Source organism: Zeus faber (genome assembly GCF_960531495.2).
Source record: "Zeus faber genome assembly, chromosome: 2".
Lineage (NCBI taxonomy): Eukaryota > Metazoa > Chordata > Actinopteri > Zeiformes > Zeidae > Zeus > Zeus faber.
In genome coordinates, this window is record NC_137189.1 from 4200202 (window position 1) to 4224192 (window position 23991).

Below are 23991 nucleotides of genomic sequence, written 5' to 3' on the forward strand. Positions count from 1 at the left end.
CATACTCGGACATGCCAAGCGGTCTGTATTAATTGGGAACACCGGGTCAGGGGTCGTCTCCACTTCCAATCGCAATTAAGTCAATTAATATGCAGCCATGAGAAAAGACCAAAGCCATGAGTAATACAAATAGCAACTGCTAGAATCAATCATGAATTTTTAAAAAGATCCTTCAGAGACAACAATAGAATTTGTTCTGTGGTGGAAGGCTGACAGAGGGGAATGACCCCTGACCTTGGTTATAAACAAGGAATAATAGTTAAAAAAAAAAAAAAGCACAAGAATGAGAGGAAGGGGAAATAAGAAAAGGAAAGCCAGGAGGTAAGGCAGGCAGAAGCAGTGCTCACTTTCAAAGTCAAGGAAAAAGTTTGGCCCCTGTTCAAGTTCAGTGCAAGTGAGCACTTTTAACAGATTCCCCATTTGGTCTCTGCAAGAGAGAGAGAGAGAGAGAGAGAGAAAGAGAAGAGAGAGAAGAGAGAGACAGGTGCACAGGGTGTTAATAAATAACAGTCATCCATGAGTTATCAGAAACAGAAACAGGCGGAACAGTAGACCTGAAAGGTGAGCAGGAGGCCTTGAAAGACGAAAAGAAGAAGAGAGTGAGAGAAGATCGAGTGCACTCCTTTGTCGCCGGGAGCGGTCAACAGCGGAGCAAACCACCTGCTGGAAGAAACCACTGGGGGGGTGGGGGGGCGGGGGGGTCTCGATAAGCATTAATCAGGAATCCCCCCGCCCCACACACACACACACACACACACACTCTTGGAATCCGTCGCCAGACTTACTTTCGAAGTCCAGGAAAAAGTGTGGATAGTTCTCTATGTCCCTTGTTAGGACTTTTAGCAGGTTACCCATTCCAGCAAACCTGATGGTCAAAATACAGTGATGAAATAAATACACACATACCAAACATAAGATTTACCAAACATTTAGAATAATACAAAATTAAATTCATGAAAAAAAACCTAAATAAATGCATTTCAGACAGTTATTGAGTCACAATATAATCAAGCATCCCTGACAGGTTGTTTTCTTTTTGTTCTGAAGCGATCCATTGATTCATTTTTTTTTTTAAATACAAAAGCACATTCAGCTTCATGTCCCTTTGAATTTTCTTTCGGTTGTTGTTTATATTTTTGATCAAATCTATAAAACAGATAAACCAGCATTGATTATTTGACCGCAATGGAGGAGAAAGGTACAAAACTAAATCCTGGATTAAATACTTTGGAATATTTTATATTTTCATCATAAAATATTACATCGAAACAATCTCTTCGTTGTCCATAACATGCAGACATCTAGTCTCCTCAGCCCATCCAGATCAGAAAGAAGAAACGATTAAGTCCTAAACAGCAGGTAGCTTTCTCCATAAAAGGTTTCACTGGAGGCAGAAAGCTGTGGCTAAGTAGTAATTTCCAGGGAAAAAGCCGGCCAATCTGAAACCTTGGGGGTGGTCACTGGAACTCTGTAATAACAGCCGGACCTCCCAGATAATTTGGTCAGAACCTGTGATTACAGTGTTGAGGGGAACCTCGCTGCACGTCAAGAGATGACACAAGGTCTCTCCTAACCTCGCCCGTTTTACAAATAGCTTTATCTGCCATGGAGGTCATTTTTTCCGAAACAGAGTGTTGTCAATTTCAGAGCTTAAAGGGGACATATTATGGAAAAACTCTTTTTCAGTGCTTGTGCACATATGTTTACGTCTCTGATGGACCTATTAACACACAAACTATGAAATAAGCCAACCAAGTCAGTTTATCCTTTTTTTTTTTTTCAGTTTTTCTCTCTCAGTCAGCAAACAGATTCAAAATTGTCTCCCAAGCCTATGTAATGTTGGGTATTTAGAAGTAGAACCCCCCCAAACTGAGTTACTCCAACCGCAGCTGGAAAAATAACAAAAGCATTTTGTTAAAAGAAAGAGGAATCAATACTAGAGATGCACCAATCGATTGGCCGGTGACCTGAATCAGCCGGTTTTCAGCTTGAATGGCCATGACCGGTGACCAGTCGATCAGTGTCTGATATATACTATTCTGTGCCGGTCAAATTTACACGCCTGATACGGTGCTAATGTACTTATAAAAATGCTTTGATACTTAAACCTTATCTATAGTCTAACAATATTCCAAAATTGTGCAGACTGTATCTATTGCTGTTGCACTGGTTTTTCGTAGTGCACGGGTTCCACTCGTGATGAAAGGTTTGACTCTTTTTTTTTTTTTTTGAAAATCGGTTCTTGACGAGTCACTCAGCGAAACAAGTCGTTCTATTTAATTTGGTTAGTTTCATGCGCGGTGAGCGAAGAAGGACTTCCAGTGAACGAGAGTAAGAAGAGTCGGCCATTTGTCAATTACTTTTTTTTTTTTGCAATGATTGAAATTTTTTTTTTGAATGGCAAGTACCATATAAATACTGGTTGCATTATACTGAAACTTGGTGACAGCCCCATATTCTATTTTACTGGAACTCAGGGACAGTTTCATGTTCTATTATTGTTCCATAGTGAATAATGAATAATAATAAGCAACTGTGTTAAAATCAGCAATCTCACTATGGTGGTAACCTGCTTCCTATCTTGTAAGCGTGATCAGATCATGTGATGTATTGGTTATTGACGTACAGAAGATATACCCAATGAGACCAAATGATAAAAAAATGTATTTCTCCGATCACAATATAAATTCAAAATAATCAGACGACAATGTAAAGGTTATTTAAAGCAACACTATGTAACATTTCTTTAACCTTAAAATAACAGCTTCAGAGTAATTTTAATAGTACACTAACTTCTTATATGAAGAATGGCGCCTCTTTCATTGTGCGCGTGCCGGTCCTCACTTTCATTGCGCCACGGGGTTTGTTTCACCCTCTGACTCACAAGTGCAAGCTGATCTGCCAGGCCGAGCACATTTGGTACGTACACCGGCCCAGTCCCTCCCCGCGCCCTCTGTCCCTGTGGCTCCCCCAGAGCCATCGGCTCAGGGCTCGCTGCAGCCCACGGCTCCGGGAAGCGGCGAGGCCCGTGCAAGGGGTGCTGTAACATAGGTGTACATTATATCTGAGTTTGTACCATTATTGAAATGTGACAAATGAGATTCTAATTTGTCCGGTAAAATAAATTATTTTCAGACACCGGACGGTGATGTAAAAATGCAATTGCACTCAAAAACTGTAGGGGCGCCAAATCACAAATACCAAAAGTTACATAGTGCTGCTTTAATAGTCAATGGTTTATTATGAACATACAACTGAATGAAAATCTGAATCGGCATGTCAGACTTAAACTCTAATTAATACCAACTGTCCCTGACAAAACTGCAGATGTTAATATGTTTAAAAAAATAGATAATTTTTAAAAATAATTAATAATTCATAGACTGTAAGGTGTGATCCGCTCTCTCTCCAAACAAAACCAATAAAAATTGTGTGTTCTTATTATAGGTGTATTTATTTAATTTTCCAACATTTACTAATTGAATGAGACAAATCCCTGTGCGTTGTCCCCCATAAGCTTTGAGCACGGCAACAAAAGTCAAGACAAACTTTAAGCAACTGGATTGCTTATTTCTCACCTCAAATTTGTTCAGAAACAGATTTTTGTGTACTGATAAGGTGAAATACATGAAAGTTTACGGACTTTATACAACAGAACCTAGAAGGTTGAGGAGGAAGCCCAGGCCGGGCTCCCCCCGTACATCCAGCTCCTATCACTAAGTTGACTGGTTTGTGTACAAACATAAGCGCAATAGGAGTGCAGAGAGTAACACCGGGTTCCGACAGAGGCGGGCCTATGACTCCCACTGCCGTGGAACGGACTTCACATCCGGGACCAAGGTGTGGGTCTACTGTCTCCCCCCCAGCTGTCAAACCAGGGGGCTGGCCTTGCATTGTGCAGGAACAGCTATCGGACATGGTGTACAGGGTATGGCTGGTCAAGCAGAACCGGGTGGTGGCCCTCCACAGTGACCGGTTCCCTCACTACCGGTCCCTGGCTCCCCTTGCTCAGAGCTGAGGACCAGCTCCGAGCAACCAACACTGTTGCATACAAGAGTGCCAATGGCAGCGTGGGTGTCCCCCCCCCACCCCCTGCTGGCTCGAAATCTGAAATAACCACGCCCAATTCATTTGAATTTAAGGATTGGAAATGCATCATAAAATAAAATAAAAGTGACATGGAATGAATAAATGTGGCGCTATGAAATAAAAGTGCCATGAAATAAATAAAAGTGACGTTATGAAATAGAAGTCCCCATAAATAAATAAATGTGGAATTATGAAATAAAAATCCCCTGAAATGAATAAAAATAGTTTTTTGAAAAATTTGCAAATTTTAAAAATCATTTTAAAAATAAAAAACAATGTTTTTATTTATTTAGTTATATTTAAGCATGTAACATATGAATATATTCGTTGTCTCATTTATTAATTTGAGGATTTATTTCATATACATATTTATTTAGGAATTATTTAATTATTCATTTAATATTGACTCAAATGGCATTCCATACCTAAGATTAAGATCTCAGCAGCCATGGAGAAAACAGTGGACTGACTGGAACGACATCTGCTATATCATGGTCACTCTGCTCAACAATATTAGTGATTGGCCCTTTAAGTGAAAAGCTCGGCTTTTTCAAAATAAATATAGGATAGCTTCTTATAGTTTTTTTTCCCGGTAAAAGCAATAAAAATTCCAAATCTTTCTCAAACACCCAGACTCTTAACACTCGGCGCTGCAGCATACTTCCTCAAACTTTATACATATTTAAACGAAACAACAAAAGAGACACTGTACTGCAGAGCACACATGACTATCACACAGTGCATTTCTCTGCATTGCCCATGGCACGCTGTCAACTAGGGAATTCTGACAGTTATGCTTCAGTTTTATACAAATCACTTTCTTGGTCATTGGTTTGCATAGAAAAAGAATAACGATTAGAGAAATGTAAACGAATCATTGATGGACCCCATTTGCCAAATTATTGTCCGAAGCGAGCACGGTCACCTCTCTGCTGGTTAGAGAGTGGATCTGACCAGAAGGGGTCAGTCTTTCATCACAACTCATTCATTCCAGGCACAGTGCATAGCACAAATCGGTCGAGGTTAATGCCTTCATGTCTGTGCATGTTGCACAGTATGCTACGGCTTCTTAATTCCCAGACTAACCCTAACCTGCGGTGATGACAAATGCAGTGGAACAGTATCAACACTCTTGTTTCCATAATCTGGTTTGTCACAGGGACCAGCCAAGTTCTGGACCCCCAGGTAACAATTAGGATAAAATGAGTGGTTAATTCTAATCACGAAAACCATTCCATGAACTGGAGGGTTTCAGGGTGGTGTTATGACTGAAAATCATTAGAACAATGCACAAAGAGAGATTTCAGACAAGATGGAAGACAGTATGGATTCCTCTGTTGCTCATTAGGGATGGATGGTGTTTAAAAAGTGTTGGTACTGGTACGTTGATGCCAATTCCTAAACAATATTTTTCATATCAATATTCCTTGTTATTCCAGAAATAGTGAGTTAAGCACTAGGGGCACAAGCATTTCGCCTTTTCTATCATTCACCTATCAGTAACCATGATGCATCTGCATGAGCAACATAAAAAATGAGACCAGCAATAAGATTGACAATTCCTTACAATGACTACAAATGCCCTGAATGCTGTCACTGGGTTGGTTTACCTGCAAATCTGACACAGTGTATACTTTATGGATGGACAATGATATCACCCACTTGCTATCCATCTTGCTTACAGCCATCATGCAAAAGTGCCATGACTTCTCACTCTCTGCTTCAATAAAAATACTCAGTCACCAGAGAGTCGAGGAAGCTGCTTCAACAAGAGGAAATGGAGCTTGACAGCTTTTTTAAAATGAAAAAGGTCATATAGTGTATACTGCTTCACAAAAAAGCTTAAAAATAAATCCCTTTACTTTTACTTCATTACTGTGCAAAACTGTTTTGTCAGTTTGGAACGCTGAAAGATTGGTAAAGGGGACACAAAAACAGCCGTTTGACTCTTTGAACTGTTTAACGAAAGACAGAGGACAATACAAAAATATACCTTCTGATAACCATCATACTGGCAACAATGGGAAAATGAAAGCAAGGAAAAATGCTGAGTTGCCCTCACAGAATCGTTGTTTGAAATTAAAAGATGCCAAAGCTAGTCTTCTTTTTTTACAATCTGAACGAGCCTCAGTCAACCTCATAGTTTTCTATGATTTGTAAGCTACTCCCAATGAACCGGAAGTAAATCGTAAGGCAGGTCCACTTGACAAAAGGCGGGCAGGGTTATCCTAGGTCAGACAGTCATGGCTGGCTCTGAGGGGGAAAACAAGGAGTGGCCAATGTCACATGGAATAATCTGGAGCCTTGGCATGCATTGATGATTATAAACAGCCATTAAATCATATGCATATACATTTTGTACCCCCAGTATGTCAGACAGTGGAGCCTGCGTGCATCAGATCATACCAAGCATACCAGATCAAGGCCTGGTGACATCCTCGTTCTTCCTTCTGAGCTCGGCCTGTGCAGCTTGCTTTACTATTTCCTGTCTCACCAAGCCAAAGAGGAAATGAAAAAGCAACAAGCTGCGAATGCAATCCAGGCAGTCCTCCAGCCCAAACAAACCGCCACTACAACGAGTCCTTCAGAAAGCAAAGTGCAGGAAGTCAAAAAGAGGAGACTGCATCACAAGTTGTGATGCAGTCAAAACATTGTGATGCAATGTTGTGCTGATGCTGGAAAGTAGGTATATTTTCCAACAACATGTTTGTTGGCGAGTATCACTGTGTGTGCATTCACTGCCCTCCATGCCCAATCCCTTTTACACCGTTTTGACAGACACTACTCATGGATCGATTTACTTAAGCCCTTTTCCCCACATGGAATCTGTAACATTACTGGATAAAAAATATTCGGCAAAGACAGTAGGTAGTCATTCCCACATTGGCCTCCTTTAGGGAAAAGTTCCATATGGAGTCTGTTCCCACATAGATGACTGTTACGAATACAGTACATAATGCTCGCGTGAGAGGTGTCTAATATCACATGAAACTGGGAAACAGAATCGGTTTTTTGACCAGCGCTGCGCTCCCCGTCACCCTGCACCATGGACTCTTGCCTCCTGGTTAGCCAGGAGAGAACCCTTATCCCCGGATGCAATAACCCTAACCCAATGATCATTTTCCACTTGTCCTACACTCTCTGCCTCCGGAAAATGAACTTTCTCCACCAGTTTATACCTCTCCCTGTCCGTTCACTCACTCCCTACACCCCGCGCTGCGGTGCAGCCGGTAGGCATGCAAAGCGCCTGTTCCTGCACCACACCCCTAACTGTAAAAGACACTACCATGGTCTGGGTGGCATTTTTAAGAAGAAAAATAATTAAATCTATGAATGAAAACACTTGTCTCAATAAAGACTGGAGGTGTTTCTAGTCTTTGCGGTCGTGCGCCAAGGTTCAGATCAGACGCGCTATTTTTCTCAATGTTTTTTTTTTTTTAATTCTCCCCAAAAACAAATCATTTTTTACATATTTGTACAAAATAAATATTCGTAAAAAAAAACTACTTTCTTTATTTGGATTCGGCTCCACCCCTACTTTACGGCAATGTTACTGGAAACGGAACATTGCCAGCAGATTTACAGCTTTCAGTGCAAGTGGGAAAGGGGCTTTATTGACAATTAAGATGCCTGGATTTTCTACAAGAAGGCTCAAAGCATAAGCTCAAGTCAGGGCTGATGTATGCGGACCAGAAGTCATAGTAGCAAAGAAAGTAATCTTCTAAAAATAATAAAAAGGTACAATAGGTTACTGTTGATATAAGTGCTAAGTTGTTGGAACCAGAGAATCTTCAATATTCAATTCCTGCATAACCCTGCCATGGACATGACAATTGACTAAAGCAAAGTGTAAATCTTAAATAAAGTTATTTTCTACATTATTTTTATCATATATTTATTTAATAGTTATTCTCCACATTATCAGACACCTTCAGTTTCCTCCATTCTTTAGTTTGGGTGTATGCAGGTACACTGTATATGCGTACATATTTTTAAGTACTGATACCAAGCTAGAGCATTGGGCATCGTGCAAGCAAACATGTATTGTGTAGGAAAACCAGCAACTCTGCGAACATTTCTACTGCCTAGGCACCCTGTTTGGCAAAAGACAGATTTCAGTGCAACAAAATGTCGTCCAACAAACAATGTTGGGGTTTAACTTCCTGTCTGCTTTGTTCCACACTCATAATCAGTTTACTAGGTGGCCTCACGAAAACAGCTTATGGTTCCTCTCAAAACACTCACCACCAAAGTTTTGTTCCAATCAAAGTGCACTTTTAGGGACATTTTGAAACCACCTACAGTCACTTTAAACACATGCCCTGACAGTCTGTTCCACCTGGATGCTGCCACAAAGTCAGCAAACCTACCCTCTGTCCTCAGTTCAACCTGATTTAATCATGCCTCTCGGCGGGAAAAATGTCCTTGTGAAAAGCTTTTTCTGAGCATTGTAATTAAAGTGAGAACTGTGTAATTTAAGCCTCATCAAATTGAGCATTTTAACAGCTTTTTGACACAACTTGGGAGTTTCAAAACAACCTCTGTTCGTGGAGAAAGTCGGCTTTTTGAAAACAAGGCCACCATGGGAATTCCTGATTTATTATAAGAATAGTTGGTAATAATTAATATTGTATAACCAAATAAATCCAATATTTAATATTGATAACTTTGATGTTGGTTGAATATTGTAGCCTGATAAGAACTAAAAAACACGCATAAAAATGAAAAATAAAGATAGAAATCAACATTTGTTGTTTTGTTGACACTTGTTGACTTTGATCTGTAGTACCGCACTCTGATAACATGAAATTCCAATTCCTAAATCAGACTTTATTTGTTCCTTAGTAGTATGCTGTTGTATCCTGCCGTTCCTATCCTTACTATCCTTACATTGATAGTTAGTTATCATGTTGAGGCAGAAAATTAATCTACTCAGCAAATGCCACAATCACATTATAATAAAACCAGACTAAATCTAGGGTTGGGCATTGAGGTGGTATCGATTGGCTTTGATTTGGAAAGGGTTTCAAATTGCTCTGAATTGATAAGCCATCAAACTAATTACTTATTTACTGCCCCGTTATGCCTTCTGACAAGTAGGGCAACGTCAAACTAATGATACCTGTTATTGATGTTGACCAGCTGGGTCCTTCTCAAATGACTACATACGTAATTTGATCTTTGCGGCTTCTTGTGCATCGTGTACAATTTAGGAGAGTCTGCAGCAATTTGACAAAATGTAACTCCTGCCAAACAACCATTAACCATAACATAACATAAAAATAACATTCAGGAATGAGAATGAGCTTTTGATCAGATACACAGACCCCATCTTTTCTCAAAACCATCACAAGAAAAGTATTTTCAGTTTTAAGTTATTTAAATCGAATAACAATCTTCAGGCTACGTTCAGACTGCAGGCAAATTCAATTTGTTTCTCAAATCTGATCTTTAGGACTGTACACTTTATTTGCAAGTGATCAGTGTGCGTTTAGGCATCACTGACCCATCTGCAGTGGTTGCCATGGTAACGCCATAGGCGTGGATGCACACCTATGCCTATTCAACTGGCGGTCTGTCAATATGGAATATACTGATATTTTAAGCTTAATTTATGATTAATTTATTTAGGTTACAATATATTTATTTAATATGCAGTTCTTACAAACAGACTAGGAAGAGCTAATACACCCTGTGTTTTTGTTTTGTTTCTTTACACTGCGCATTACTGAATTGACTTATACTTCTATTAAAAATAGACAATCATAAAAAACAACAACAACTTTGTTGTATTTATTTTATTTTGTGTAATTTTCTGAAAAAATAAAGTAAAATTTCATCGATAAATAAAGTGTTGTGGTTTTAAATATCATTTGAGGGGCAGATTTAACAATATAATATAAACATGTAGGGGGCAGCATTTCATTGTCAGAGGCTGGATGTGGCCCCCAGGCCTGTAGTTTGGGACCCCTGCTCTACAGCCTTCCTAATGAGCTGTAGATGTATCGCCTGTATTTCATTTTAACTGAATCATATTTCAAACCACCTCAAAATGTGGTGGATTGAATGTATAGCAAAATTATTGTATTAGAATGATATGTATCTCTGATTTGTGGGTAAGAAATGTTTCAATGTCGTTGTTTTTGCTTTCCAGGCTTTATAAAAACAATCTGGATATGCCAAAAATCTGATTTGGGCTGACAGTCTGAACATGGAACACCATAGAGTCAACTGTTGTTGATAAGTGGATTGCCCTTTAAGAGCGCAGAGGAAAAACAGTTGTGCAGCCTCCACAGAGGGAAAGTCTTCGTCTTAACACAACAAGTGTGTTGACAAATCCTTGTGTGATTACTGAGACCGCAGCATTGTTACTGATCTGTGAGGTATAACAAAACCAGCTTGAGTGAGTGTGTGTGTGTGTATGGATGCTTCAAGTACCTTCTCTGGTGGAGGACTTTTGATTGCCGTCTATATCATCCACTTGCTCTTTGTGTCTGAAAGCACACAAAAAAAGGGTGATTTAGAACTTGAGAAGAACCGAGAAAAAAGACAAAACAAAACAAGAACTGCTAAATCACCGTTCTAATTGTGAAAAAACAGAATATAAGAACATCCACAGACATGATGTTTTAACACAAAACAGCCCCACTCAGGCTGACATGCATCCGTGATGTACTCGCACAACGGCACTATGTTTGTGTGTGTGTGTGTGTGTGTGTGTGTGTGTGTGTGTGTGTGTGTGTGTGTGCTGAAAGTGTCAACTTTCGACATTAACCCAACTTCCCCTGTTGCAAACGAGATGCACGGCAGCACACTCCCAAGCTGCTTTCACACATGCACTGCAACCCTGACATTATCTGGACATTACCTGGAGGAGCTGTATGTGTAAACGCAAATGTCTGAATCATTTAGACTGGACATTACATGGACTTTACCCAGCCAGCACCCTCGTACATAGTTTGCGTAATGTCCAATTAAGTGGTATGCGTGAACAGAGCAGGTGATGTCCGGAGCATTCAGCAGCGAGCAGGGAGCGAGTGGGCGTGTTGATGATGTCTCTATCATGTGCCAGTTATTTACCTTGGTGCGGATCTTCGTGCACAGAGCGTAGCTGCTTCATACTCCATTCTGCTTTCCTTCATATTCCTTTCCATTCTTTTGTTTATATTACGTCCAAATACATGGAGTATCAACTTCGAAAAAGATGAGTCGGTAGCCTCGTCTACCATCTTGGGTCTGCTAAAACTCTGCAGCATCATGTCCTGCCTCCTGCATGTTCTATACAGGCCCCGCCCCTCGCTGCAACCAAGTGGAGTATTCCAAGTACGCTTAAACACGTCTGACCAAGACAATCTCCGGTTGTGTGCTGCATGTGTGAAAGGGCAGCTCTGGACGCTGTCCAGACCGGATTATCCGGATATTGTCCGGGGTGCTTGTGTGAAAGCAGCTTCAAACACAAACACCGCCCCATCCCCGACTCAAACCACAATCTGATCACTCAAAACACCTTGTTGAATTATTTAGCACTGAAGGTTACAGCTGTGGGCGTTCTATGGCAAACGAACATGACAAAACCTGCCTGTTCCATATTCACAGAAGTATAAAATGTCCTTTAATGCACTGCAGCTAATGATGGTCACTACAATGTGAGAATCCCTCCACAGTCATTGAAACATACCTTTTTCAAAAAGTAGTCCATCAAGTGCCACAGCTTTTAGATGATGCCTTGGATGGATAGTTTTATTCTGCTTTATGATAGGAAACATTTGGGCAGACTGAGGGCTGCCCAAAAGGATGAGATTGCACTTTCATAATATTTTTTCTTAAACTTTTTAGAAATTTTTGCAATTATTTAAGCTGAACACTTGCAAAATGGTTAGACATTTTCATTCATATCGAAGGGGAATTTAAGCCAATATCGGAAATGTTTCCATTAGTCGAGTTGAGGAAAATTAACTGTTTACCCAAATCCACTGGCTTTGCGAATGTAATGATGGTGACAGCCCTAGTCACACCTCTATCGATCTATATGTGGAAAGCATTGACGGCATAGAGAGACAGAAATATTAAGTCAATTTGTAATAATTTATTTTCCTTGCAAACACACAATTAGGACTTAAGGAGTGCTTGTAACTGTATCTTTCCTTCTTCTAATGTCCATCATGCAAGAGAGGGAACCCACCCACACCCAACCCACCCACCGACCCACCGACCCACACACACACACACACACACACACACACACACACACACACACACACACACACACACACACACACACACACACACACACACACACACACACACACACACACACACAGCGAGTCCCTTGGCTCCCATCTGTCAGATGGGCCAACCACCCCTCCTCCAAGCAACCTGCATGGCAACACAAGGAAACTGTGGATGAATGGATGGATGGATGGACAGATGGCTCACAGGACCACAGTTGGCAGAAGAGGTTGTCCTTATATGGTCATGATTTAGTGTTGTCCCAGTGGTTTGACATGAGGGGAGTTTTCCACCTCGGTGTCACAAGTCCACCAGGACCACGGACACATGTGCGCAGTACGCTGCGCCCTCAAAAACGTAGAAGAGGGTGTCCTCACATCCACACACCCAAAGAGGCATGATGAGACAGAAATGCTTCTCATGTCAGTTTTGACGCCTAAGATAAGCACAAGTATGGCATGGTCGAGTGTGGTTGAACCCCTCACACGCAAAAACACCATGTGCGCAGAACAGATCCATGACCCATCCATTGCTGTTCTGACTCTTACACATGTCCCTGTCCTTCCCCCTGCTCCACCTTCAATGGCAAACACGTTGATTTTACGTTAGCCATGCAGTAAAAAGCCACTTTGACAAAAAATATGTGTTACCATAGATGTAAACAGGAATAGGAGTTCATTTTAAGGTAGATTTCTCACCATATCGTTTGAATATTCCAAAAACCGAAAAATAGAGACAACATTAAAAATTGAATATACTCTAAATCAAATTTTATATAAACTCAACAAGTATGGAAATTAAAAAAAAAATACATAATAATAATAATAATAATGTATGCTGTTGGAATTTAAAAATTAATAAAACAAGTGTGTCAGGCAATCTGTCAGTCAACCAGTGATTATCCAGTCTGTCACCCAGTCAATTAATCAGTTAGTCAGCCAATCAACCTGCCAGCAGAACATTTGGAACAAACAGTCAACCAGATGGCCAGTCTGTTTGCCAAAACACCCGATCGACCGGTCAGCCAGACAGTCTGTAAATCAGTCAGTTGTCCCGGCAGGTTCTGAAGCCAGGAAGAGTGACGCGCGAACAAGTCTGAAAAAATAACATGTTTTTCAGGATCCGCAATTCCCGAGCTTTGGAATTTTCCAATGACACCTTAAAAGCAGCACAGATGACACATACATATACATATTATGTCATGAAATGAGTTATTGAACAAAGCAGAGAAAAAGCAAGTCTAATCTCAGTGAAAGACCCAGGATTCTTACATTTTCCCATCTAGTAATACAATTTTCACACTAAAATTTGCGGCTTTACCTGCGTTTTTTAAACCCGGGTAAACCCAATAAAAATAGGCAAGTGACACCTTTTCCATTGCCAGGAGAAATGACGTTGGAAAAGGGGCATGTCATGGTTCCAGTGTCATTGGGAACAAAACAGTAGAGGAGACAGGAACTCAAACGACATAAAACAACATAAAACTGTAAAACTTGAAAAAAAAAAAAAAGTATTTTGAGCCATTCAAAACAATCCGATCATTCATGAACGACCCAACACTACAATACAAACAGCATGGAGCACCAGCAGCATGGATACTTGAGTTTCCATGCTGCCAGTGGACACCGGTCCTTCCACGGCAGGGACCGCCTTGGGGCGATGCCGGAGTAACTCGGCGCCGACGGGGAGCAGAGTGTGGGGGTTCTCCACTGTGCTCCCCACACTCACGACATTTTGCGGCCCCCCATGCGGAAAAAAAGTCAATAACGTCTGATTTTGATTTTGGAGTCTAAATCGGAAATGAAATTATCAAATGATACACAGATATTCCATCGTCTAGGACTTCAATGCATGCCACATTGTGCAGGTAAAGGGGACAAAAAATGTGTGTGTCGACCCGGGTGTCCTGTTCACATCAGATGCGATCGGCGGTGGAGCCGATTAAAACCCAGATCTATTGCAGGGTCATCTGATCTGGGACTGAGACCCAGGTGTTTCCTTTCCCACTGATGACAAATGGGCAGATTTTTGTGCAGTGGTAAAGGGGTATAAGTGTGCTAAACATAAGGTATAAACTGACACAAAATGTGTATACAATCTTTTACTGAGCAATTTAGACAGACAATTTACTTTAGACCATAGCTTTGACATAAAATCATTTTTTCCAATAAAGATATGAAATATGTTCTTGGTATAAAAAAACTAAAATGAAACAGAAAATCACATAACCTTTCTCAAATATCCAATATATTTGATTCGGCTCTTGGAAAAAGGTTTTTGTATTGGGAATATTCTCCCATATGGCATAGCCCATTTTCTGCTGTTCGACTGATATCAGATACCAGAATCTGTGCATTCCTTATTAACATTGTTTTTGACCTTGACATGAACTGTATAAAATGCCAAGAAGACGGATTAGGTTGAAAGGTTTCTAATACACAGTGGGATATTTAATTAACCATAAGGGTAGTTAATGTGGCAACGAGTTGTCACAACACATCGTAATGTGCCCAGAAGACCCACCACAGCACAACCCTCCATCACCACAAACACACACCACTGTGGTGACGTTAACTGCTGCGGCTCTGAAGAAGCCTTGGAAACCTCTGGACCGTCGGCGACACCAGCCATTAGGTTTGCATATTGGGTTTAATTTTCTGTGGCAAGTGAGGTCTTCCGAGTGATAAATAAGCTTGTGGGTGGAAAACTAGGGCTGAAAGTCCTAGTTTGTAGTAGTTTGTGGTCCCTGAAAGTGGACGAGTCGAATCAGTTGGAAACTCATCAGTTTAGTTTTTTTCCCCCAGTCAGTGTCCATTATAATAACAAGATAAAACAGATTGAAGCTTACAAAATACACACTGATAACATTTCAATGAGGAATTATAAACAAGGGGAATCATAAATATATAGAGCTGTGTCCGGAAACGGACAAAATCACAGCTCTCCATGGGCCCCAATCGCAGAGAGCAACACGGAGAGCCGAGCCCCGTTCCTCTTAATAAAACAACCAAAAACCGTGTGGAGACGGGGCACGGAGGACTCCTAATTTCATTCGATTATTTTCTGCGCATAACGCATGGAGAGGGGGTGATCGTGGAGAGAGTCACGGAGAAAGTGTACCCATTATACACGGTTTCATTCCATACGCATTGTTTCATGCCATAAGGAGACGCAAAATAAAATAACCTACATCTAAAATAAAAAGAGAGAGAGGGAGAGAGGAGTGCAAAATGCGCCCCGATCGTTCCCTCTCCACTCCACTCCACTCCACCCCACCTCCACCCGGGATGGCGCCCTAGGCGGTGGCGTATCTGGCCTCTAGGAAGTGGCGAGCTGGCCAGGCCTGGCCTGTGGGCGTCTGTCTATGTGTATCCCCGCTGGGCTTCACTTTAGTGATCTACATGTGCTTCCCCTGTCTTAATGGACGCCCTGGCTGTCACCATGGAAAAGACACAGTACAGTGCTTGTCTGTGAGTGTTTCTGTTTTACAGATGCAGGGAAGTCATCAGTAGTAGTCATGATTGGGTACTTTCTAACACAAATACTTAGGTTTTCATTAAAAAATACAGTGACATTAAGATTTAGAAGCCCCCTGCCCTAATAATAAAGGGATGGAAATTTACAGTGATTTTAGATTTATATGCAGGTGTTCTGAACCATCTTCATTTTTTCCATATCGACCAGCCCTAGGTCTTAATATTGGAGAAGGAATGAGTAGTCTCGACTAGTAAGACTATCATTATTAGGAAAGCGCTGTACCGTATATCACTGTCATCTCACGTTTCATGCTCCTGTGTTTTCACAAAGCCATGTGGACATCGTATCGTATTCCAGCTCAGTGATCTGTAGCGGGAGTTTACACAGGAATACAAAAGACTCCACATCCCAGAGTCCACTCTAGTAAATGGCCTGGAACGCTGAACATTTAAGAGCTCCCTCATACTGGTTTCTTTGTGCGGTGGACAATTAATGTTTATATATAAATAAGCCCTATATGTCAGAATTTTATACAAAATAATAATAATAAAAAATAACACATCATGGAATAGACAGTCCAGTATATGATTAACTTATCCCCCCCTGTATACCAAAGATATCCATTAAGAGATCCATCCAAAGGACCAATTCCAAATAGTTATAAATCTCTGACAAAAATTGAGTGTTCAATTTTGTCTATCAACAGTAATCACAGGGAACACACCTCTCTCAAAACAATGAAAGACACAGAGTCAAGGCCCACAGACTATTCAAAAACACAGAAGGTGGCCATACAAAATAAAAAGTGGTCACCCTTTATGTCCTCAATGCATGCTCACTCACTCAACAGATGAGCTCTTGATTCTGCTTTACTTTGGCTTTGTCTAAGCCAAAGATTTGTAGCAGGAAAGTGCATGAATATATTGCCAGTTTTCATGGAAACACAAGACACTTGACAGACTATATACGTCTCTTATCCATTCATCTACACGCCTAAGAACTTATCACAATCACTTGTAGTAAATAATGCATTTGTTAGCCAAACCTAGACGCACCTGTTGAACGTGATACTCCAATATCATGAAGGTAAACTATCGCCATTCCCTCTTGATGATCCAAATGCATGTTCACTTTTAATCCACTAAAACAAAGCATACAAATTGTTTCTTTACAACCTTCTCAAATTAGATGTTGCTGCTACAAAACACTTGCTATAGAAGCACTCCTGGATAGCGTGACAAGCTGTTGACTTCCATGATCATCCAGGATCTAACCTGCAAATCAATTATTTACATGGATGAGCATCATCTTTTCCACTGGAAAATGCGTATTTGCAACGCAGCCCTGAGTCACGCAAGGGTAAAACAGTGCGTACAGTATGTCAGAGACAGATGGGGGCTGATGGAGACAAAGAGATGTGAATGAAGAGAATGAAAAGTTATATCTGGAAAAACCTCCATATGACACTGCCTTTGGCCCAGGCATCCCTCAGTCTTGTGTGCACACCAGGAAAAACACTTGCCTGGCAAGAATGAAGAGAACATGTTGTTTTCATGTTGCTAGGTAGGGACAAAATGTTTAAGCAAAAGAAGATGACACATCTGGCTGAGCCCACACTGTCTTTACCAGACCCCCCCCCCAAGAGTTCAACCAGGGGTTAGCCCTCAATGGAGGTTCAATGGGCTGGAAGATAGGAAACCTCCCATGGTTAAATGTGTGTGACTGTGTGTGTGTGTGTGTGTGTGTGTGTGTGTGTGTGTGCGTGTGTGTGTGTGTGTGTGTGTGTGTGTGTGTGTGTGTGTGTGTGTGTGTGTGTAGCACAACTCTTTTTTGCATGGCAAAAGTCAATGGATGGTTGATGGATTCTTAACAGCCCAATGAACTGGGGTTTGGAATGGGATGGGAAATGTTGGAATGATTGTGAAGAGACTTATTACATTAGGGGAAAGCAAAGCAAAACATATAGCAAAGCTATATGTGAACCCTGATTTATTTTCCTACATTGCCTCCATGTTTTGGATCTCCTTGTCCCAGTGACCTTCGGAGAAATAAAAAAAATATATTGTACCCAACTGTACCTTTGGAGCCAGAGTTTCTTAACCAACTTACTTCTAAATTCTCAGTTTGAACCAAATGGGCAAGGTAACAGTCGGAAGGCAACAGACCAGTTGGAATGAGACCAGAGGTGAGTCCAGAGATTACACCAAATGTACTGTATTTCAGTACTGTTTAAGTGCAGTTTACCATGTTCTGAAACTGGAGAAGGAGAGAGGGAGGGAGGCGGAGGCTCTCACCCTCTCCGCTCAGAGCTGTCCACTTGTGATCGGATCTCACTTCCCCACTCTATATGCAAATCTTTTGATAATATAGCAATATATAATACAATCTCATACAAAACAATTTTGATGTATTTTATTTACTTAGTTTCTAACTTCTATAGAAAATGAAAAACATAAACCTAATGCAAGAGAATTGGAGCAGAGATTTTTTTTCTTTTCAATTTCAATTCCTTGGCCTCAAGTAAGTCAATGCCATTGTGTATGAAACATTTTAAAAGCTAGAAAGAGAAAGCTTCCTAAAACCAAGCCAATTGGCACACAGCAGCCCAATTTCAGTCAAGATAGGACATGTCGACGTTAAGAGGCAGATGGTACAAGAGTTAGAAAGATTAAATATTCATAATAACACTACTGAGTAGGAGTATTTACTTTTTTCTGGCAAAGTAGCAAAACCCACAACCACAATCCTTACAGTTACTCTACTAAGCACAAACAAAACACACCCAATGTATTTACAACTGAGAACAAGGGATGCAAATTTAAAGGAATTTCCTTAATCGATAGTTGTTAACCTTAACAAACAATCGGCAATTAATTGATAACATAAAAACTACAGACATCACGTCGCGAGCCTCTGAGATTTGTGACTTGGCACGAGGAGCGTTTTTCCTCATTTCATTTCAAAATGGAGAAGTTCGAGGCAGGACTTGCTGAGCTGGTTCGCATATACAGAAATATTTAGGACTCGTCTTTGCACGAGTTGAGAGTTAGTTGTTGAATAACAATGAGGATTGTTTCCCCTTTGGCATCAAGAAGCTCCTGTTTTCCACACGCAGTCATGTTTGTTGTTTGTCGTTCTTCCGGAAGCTGAAGCTTAATCTGAAGCTCATTTAAATTCATTGTTTTTGACCATGAAATGGTACTTTGTAGCAGGTTTAATGACATGCCACTAATGCCAGAGTTGCAACTTTCCTCTCCTGTCAAACATTTTCTGGTCTTAGTGTGATAACACTTAATTCAGGATGAGATAAAACATAAGACTGTCACACCGTCCCAAAAAATAAAATGAATGAAATGAAACATACACAATGCCAAAACTTTGTTACATTGTTATTGGTTTTAAGTATCGAGTCCAAGTACATGAGCACAGTATTATATAGATCAAACAGCCCTGAACTCGGGTGATTAAGACTATAACTGCTGTTACAAAACAGAGCACCTTATAGACATAGCCCACGAAAGAACAGGAACAGGAAATGCACGTCTGATTTAGTTCTGCATCAAACCCCCAGGCTGCCTGAACATTGACGTGACATGCATGCCATCTGGTCTGAGCAGTTCTCCTATTAGAGTGGACTATTATAGTCATTAAATGTTAATGCCGTCAAAAAGATGAGGACAACAAAAAATGACAATCAAACAGCTTGCATCACCAAGGCATTAAGAAAATAACGCCTTCGTTCCCTGTTCTCTAGGGATAAACACAGGTCTCATACAGCTAGAGCTGGGTATTGCTTAAAAAATTACGATACCAGTACAGAAACCAGTGATACCAATACCAATAGAGTACTTCATTCAATACCTCTTTTTCTATTATACCTATCATGTGAATGGAAGCATTCAGTTGCGTAAAAAATGATTTTTACACAAATACATTTTGAAAGGGTTCAAATTATTGAAATATTTATTAAATAACTGTACAAAAATGAAAAACCAAGTATTTGGGCAGTGCAATTTTAAACAAATAGCCAATACAGGAGGATTGATTACAGCGAGGAAAACCTCTTTCACTGTTCATATGGACACCTGACTGTTGTTTTAGGACAGACTTTAAAAATTGTGAACGTATCCTTTAACAGACTGTTGTGGCTGCTGCTGTGGTAGTGAGCCAATCACACGTTGCATTAAATCGAAAAACACTTGCAGTGATTGGCTGGCTTGTAGCTGCTGCGGTACCAAGCCAATCACACAATGCATTCAATCTGAGAACATTTGCAGTGATTGGCTGGCTTGTAGCTGCTGCGGTACCAAGCCAATCATACGTCGCATTAAATCGAAAACGCTTGTGATGATTGGCTGGGAGTAAAACCATGCAAACATTTTTTTCTAGATCTGGGTACAAAAAGGATTGAATGCAGTTATCATTTAACTGGAGATGTTTCGACACAACTTGGTATTGGGTTATTTTGGTCGATATCTTAAAAGGTATTGAGTAGCAATAGCCAGTCCTACATACAGCAGTAATGATTGATCATTTTCATTGTTAACCCTATTTGGTGCTTGTGAAAAGTTCCTGACTCATCAAAATGTCATACTGTCATGAGAAAACAGGAACCTAAAACTGGGTTTTCAGTTCACAGCCAGCTGTGAACCTATATGGCAAACTCAATCCCTAATGGGAGTATTGATTATCAGTCTAGTAATTCATCTTCAGGTCAGGTGACAAAAGCAGACATTGCGATTGATTTTTTCAACTGTAATTTCCAGCATCAGATGTAATACCATGAGATTGCAACTATTTTACTTGTTACATTATGCAATGTGTAAATTGAAATACTGTATATGTAGAATAAATAGAACTAACAAAAAATATGGAGGCACTCTTCTCAAAATTAATTGTAAATGAAATTGTTAAAGGGTCTGAATTCTGAAATGACCAGCCATACATGAAAGTTGTAGTGACTATTCTTCGACTGATATTGAGCGTCCATTACAGTGATTGCAATAGGAGTTTATTAACAGGAGCACCATCTCTGTATTATTCCATGACAGCATATGTGCGTCTAACTCTACGAGACTCTTGAATGGACAGTTGTCTCTCGCTAAAATAGCACTCCGTCAAAGAATGATGACATTCAAGACATGGTTGAAGCTGAGAGCGTAATTGGTGAATTCTCTTTATGATACTGTATGAACATAAAGCTGTGGTGAACTTTTGGATAGACTCTACTGACCTCTAAACTGACCCGAAAGGGCAAGCAACACTGCATATATGTACGACCGTATGTGTATGTATGTGACAAATAATCTCTTGAACTTGAACTTGAACTTGAACTCGAGTCAAAACCATTTCCATGCAGAGAGACTTTGTATAAACCAAAGCAACCAAAAATCAACACCAAGCGACCCAAAATATCTTGTGTGTTAAGAGTCTGTAGGGAAATGCCTGGCTAGTGGAAAAAAATGTTCAAAAAGGCCACACTGTTCACTACTATTTAGACCTCCAGTGTGTGGGGGGCTTCTGAATAGTCCAGACTGCAGAGCATGTGCAACACTTTTTCACAAGGTCTTTTTGTGATTTGGTCACCTAGAGCCCTATCCCTGAACAAGCTATACGTACTGAGCTAGAAAAGCAATACAATGGAGTAAGATGTAAACGATCCCTAACCACACTGGGGGGAAAATATGATCCCTTTGATGTTTTCTTAGCTTTTAGAAATAGTGACAGGAAACTCCATCCCACCTCCAGGCATTGAAAAGTTCACCCTACAAAACCACCCATTTTACCAATGCAATTTCAATTACACATTTAGTTTATGAACTCAAAAGCAATTAGGCAAACAAGCTTGATCACAAAAACAACAATTTTAGTCTTTGATATTAAGAGAGCAAAGCAAGACAGAGCTAAAGCTTTCTGAAACATCTCATTCCCTTTTAACACTAAATAGAAAAGAGAATAGTTGTAAAACTATTCCCAAACATGCAGTAGTTCTCATTTTAATATGAGGGCATTTTACGATGGAAAAGAATGGCAATTCATGACCTAAATGCCAGGCTAATAAAGAACCAGGCAAATCAGGAAACAATACATCAGAGGCTGGGTACTCAGCCTCGCTAAAAAGCCTAAAAAACTGAGAATTATTTAGGATTAACCATATGTCACAAACAAAACACAAGTTTTTGGATTTGTTTGGCTCAATAAGTAGCACATAAGAGGGGTGTTCAATCGTTGTTGTTGACTCCCATGTCTAACACATATCCACCACTGGAGCTGTAGGGCATTTTTTTTTTTTTTTAATACAAAGGTGTCCCTCAAATACCATGTAAATAGGATGAGAAAAAGATCCATGTAATGCTTATCAGTTCAATTTTCCATATAAAAAATGAAAAATAGAACATTTGAAAATTGAATTACGTACATTTTCTAAATTAGTATCTTTTGTTTGTCAGACCAATGTATAATTACGATTTTGGAGTCACTTTTCTAATCTTCTCTTTGTGAATATTTTCTGAATGTTGGATAGCAAAACAGAAAATTTTATTGTTAATAAAATAGGAGTCATAAAATCTGGAAATTTGTTAGCATTTCTGCACTTCTGGAGAGATTTTTGAAAGGGCTTTTGGTTATATGCCTGAAATAAGGTCTGTGGTTACCTTAAGAGAGTTTCGCGTTTTGTTACTACATACAACATACAATACGTCTGTAAATACCGCACTTGTGAATTTTGAAGCTTATACATGTCCTAAAAAGACGGTTGCTACTAGTACTTTAACTAGTACTTTAACTAAAGGAACAAATACAAACACTTAAGATACAAGATACAAACTCTTAACCATAGGAAGTATTATTTTATTACTATTAACTATTTATTATGTTTGAAAATAAATAGAGTTTAAGTATTACCAGAAGACATTTGGATTAAACAAAGCTCAGTGTGTTAAACATTATAAACATATACACTTCTGAGAACAACTGATACACATCAGTTCTCCAAAATAAAAACCCAATAACATCACTGTCAGGATTTAAAAGTTTTGTTCAGTCATCCACCATAGTGGTCTCTGTGGTCCACCAAGTCATTTGCTATTTCCCAGATTATCAATGAGTTCTTGCTTCTTCCAAATATACCAAATAGTTTATTTATACCAAATAATTTGCCAATGTCTATGATGATGATGATGATGATGATGTTTTAATCCTTGATATAATGAATGCAACTGTCCTTTACTCTTATTGACTCTTTATTTCCTTTACATTCATGTTGAGAGCAGCAGGAAGGACTTTGAAATTGATGCATAAAAAGCACAAAGCAGTGCATGAAAGACCCGACACCCCACTTGATTTGTGTCCCCTGGGCATAGGGCTGCTGGCAAGGTGTCCCTTATTCTTCCACATTGAAGGTGGCAACCCTACGCACAGTGGCTGAGACCAGGCCGGAACGCATGAAGTTCTGCAGTCACAATTTAACGATGGACCAAAAACCCTGGACTGTATTGCTGACTGCGGCTATATTTATTATTGCTTATTTTTGGCCATTTTAATATTATTTTTTATTTTATGATTTCTCCCGTGCGCGACCGATAATCTTACAGTGTGTGCAGAATATAGCATTTTAAAGTATAATATTATTTTAATTGTAGTGAAAACCAGGACAATTTGGTAGTGAATGTTGAAAACCGGGACATTTTAGTGTTTTACAGATATTTGTTGGGACTGGCGACAGTTTGAAACTGGAACAATCCCGAACGTCTGGTCAAACCGGGACGTCTGGTCACCGTATATTAGTGGTGGTGACATTGAAGTCATGCGACTGGGGTGTAGTTCGTTTATAGTCTAATGTTAGCTCTTTACTTCTGCCAATTTCATTTACGCTTCAAAAATAATACAAGTGGTGTTTATTTGTGAAGATTATCTTGCTGAACAAAACAAAACAAAATCCAAGTGAACCAGGGTGATGCTAACTTCCAGGTTGGCTTACGCAAATACGTCATCTCTGCACTTTTTGTCTTGGGCTGCCTGAGAGGGCAGGTCTAAACACCAACCTCAACTTACTTCTGATGGCTGGCAGGGGGGCGCTTGTCTTGCCTATCGCCACGCCTGCATTCAAGGATTACATCCGATCATGGCTGCCCAAATGTATGAGATTACATTTGTTCACTGTTATTTAGTGTGTTACTTGCTGTTACTCCCTTATTG

At 40.0% G+C, this 23991-nt stretch overlaps 1 protein-coding gene across 3 annotated transcripts in view; it reads right to left on the reverse strand.

Moving 5' to 3' along the window:
* Positions 1–23991, reverse strand: part of fam49a (family with sequence similarity 49 member A) — a 55527-nt gene that overhangs the window by 13607 nt on the left and 17929 nt on the right. The window contains exons 1-3 of one of the 3 annotated variants that reach the window (XM_079996718.1): positions 10528–10543; positions 786–865; positions 348–427 (exon numbers count right to left, since the gene is read on the reverse strand). In XM_079996718.1, the coding sequence (XP_079852844.1) occupies positions 348–420 (73 nt within the window). In that variant the 5' untranslated portion in view covers positions 421–427; positions 786–865; positions 10528–10543. Of the gene's footprint in view, positions 1–347; positions 428–554; positions 618–785; positions 866–10527; positions 10584–23991 lie in introns of those variants that run through there. The other 2 variants (XM_079996717.1, XM_079996716.1) reach the window with 2 other exon arrangements.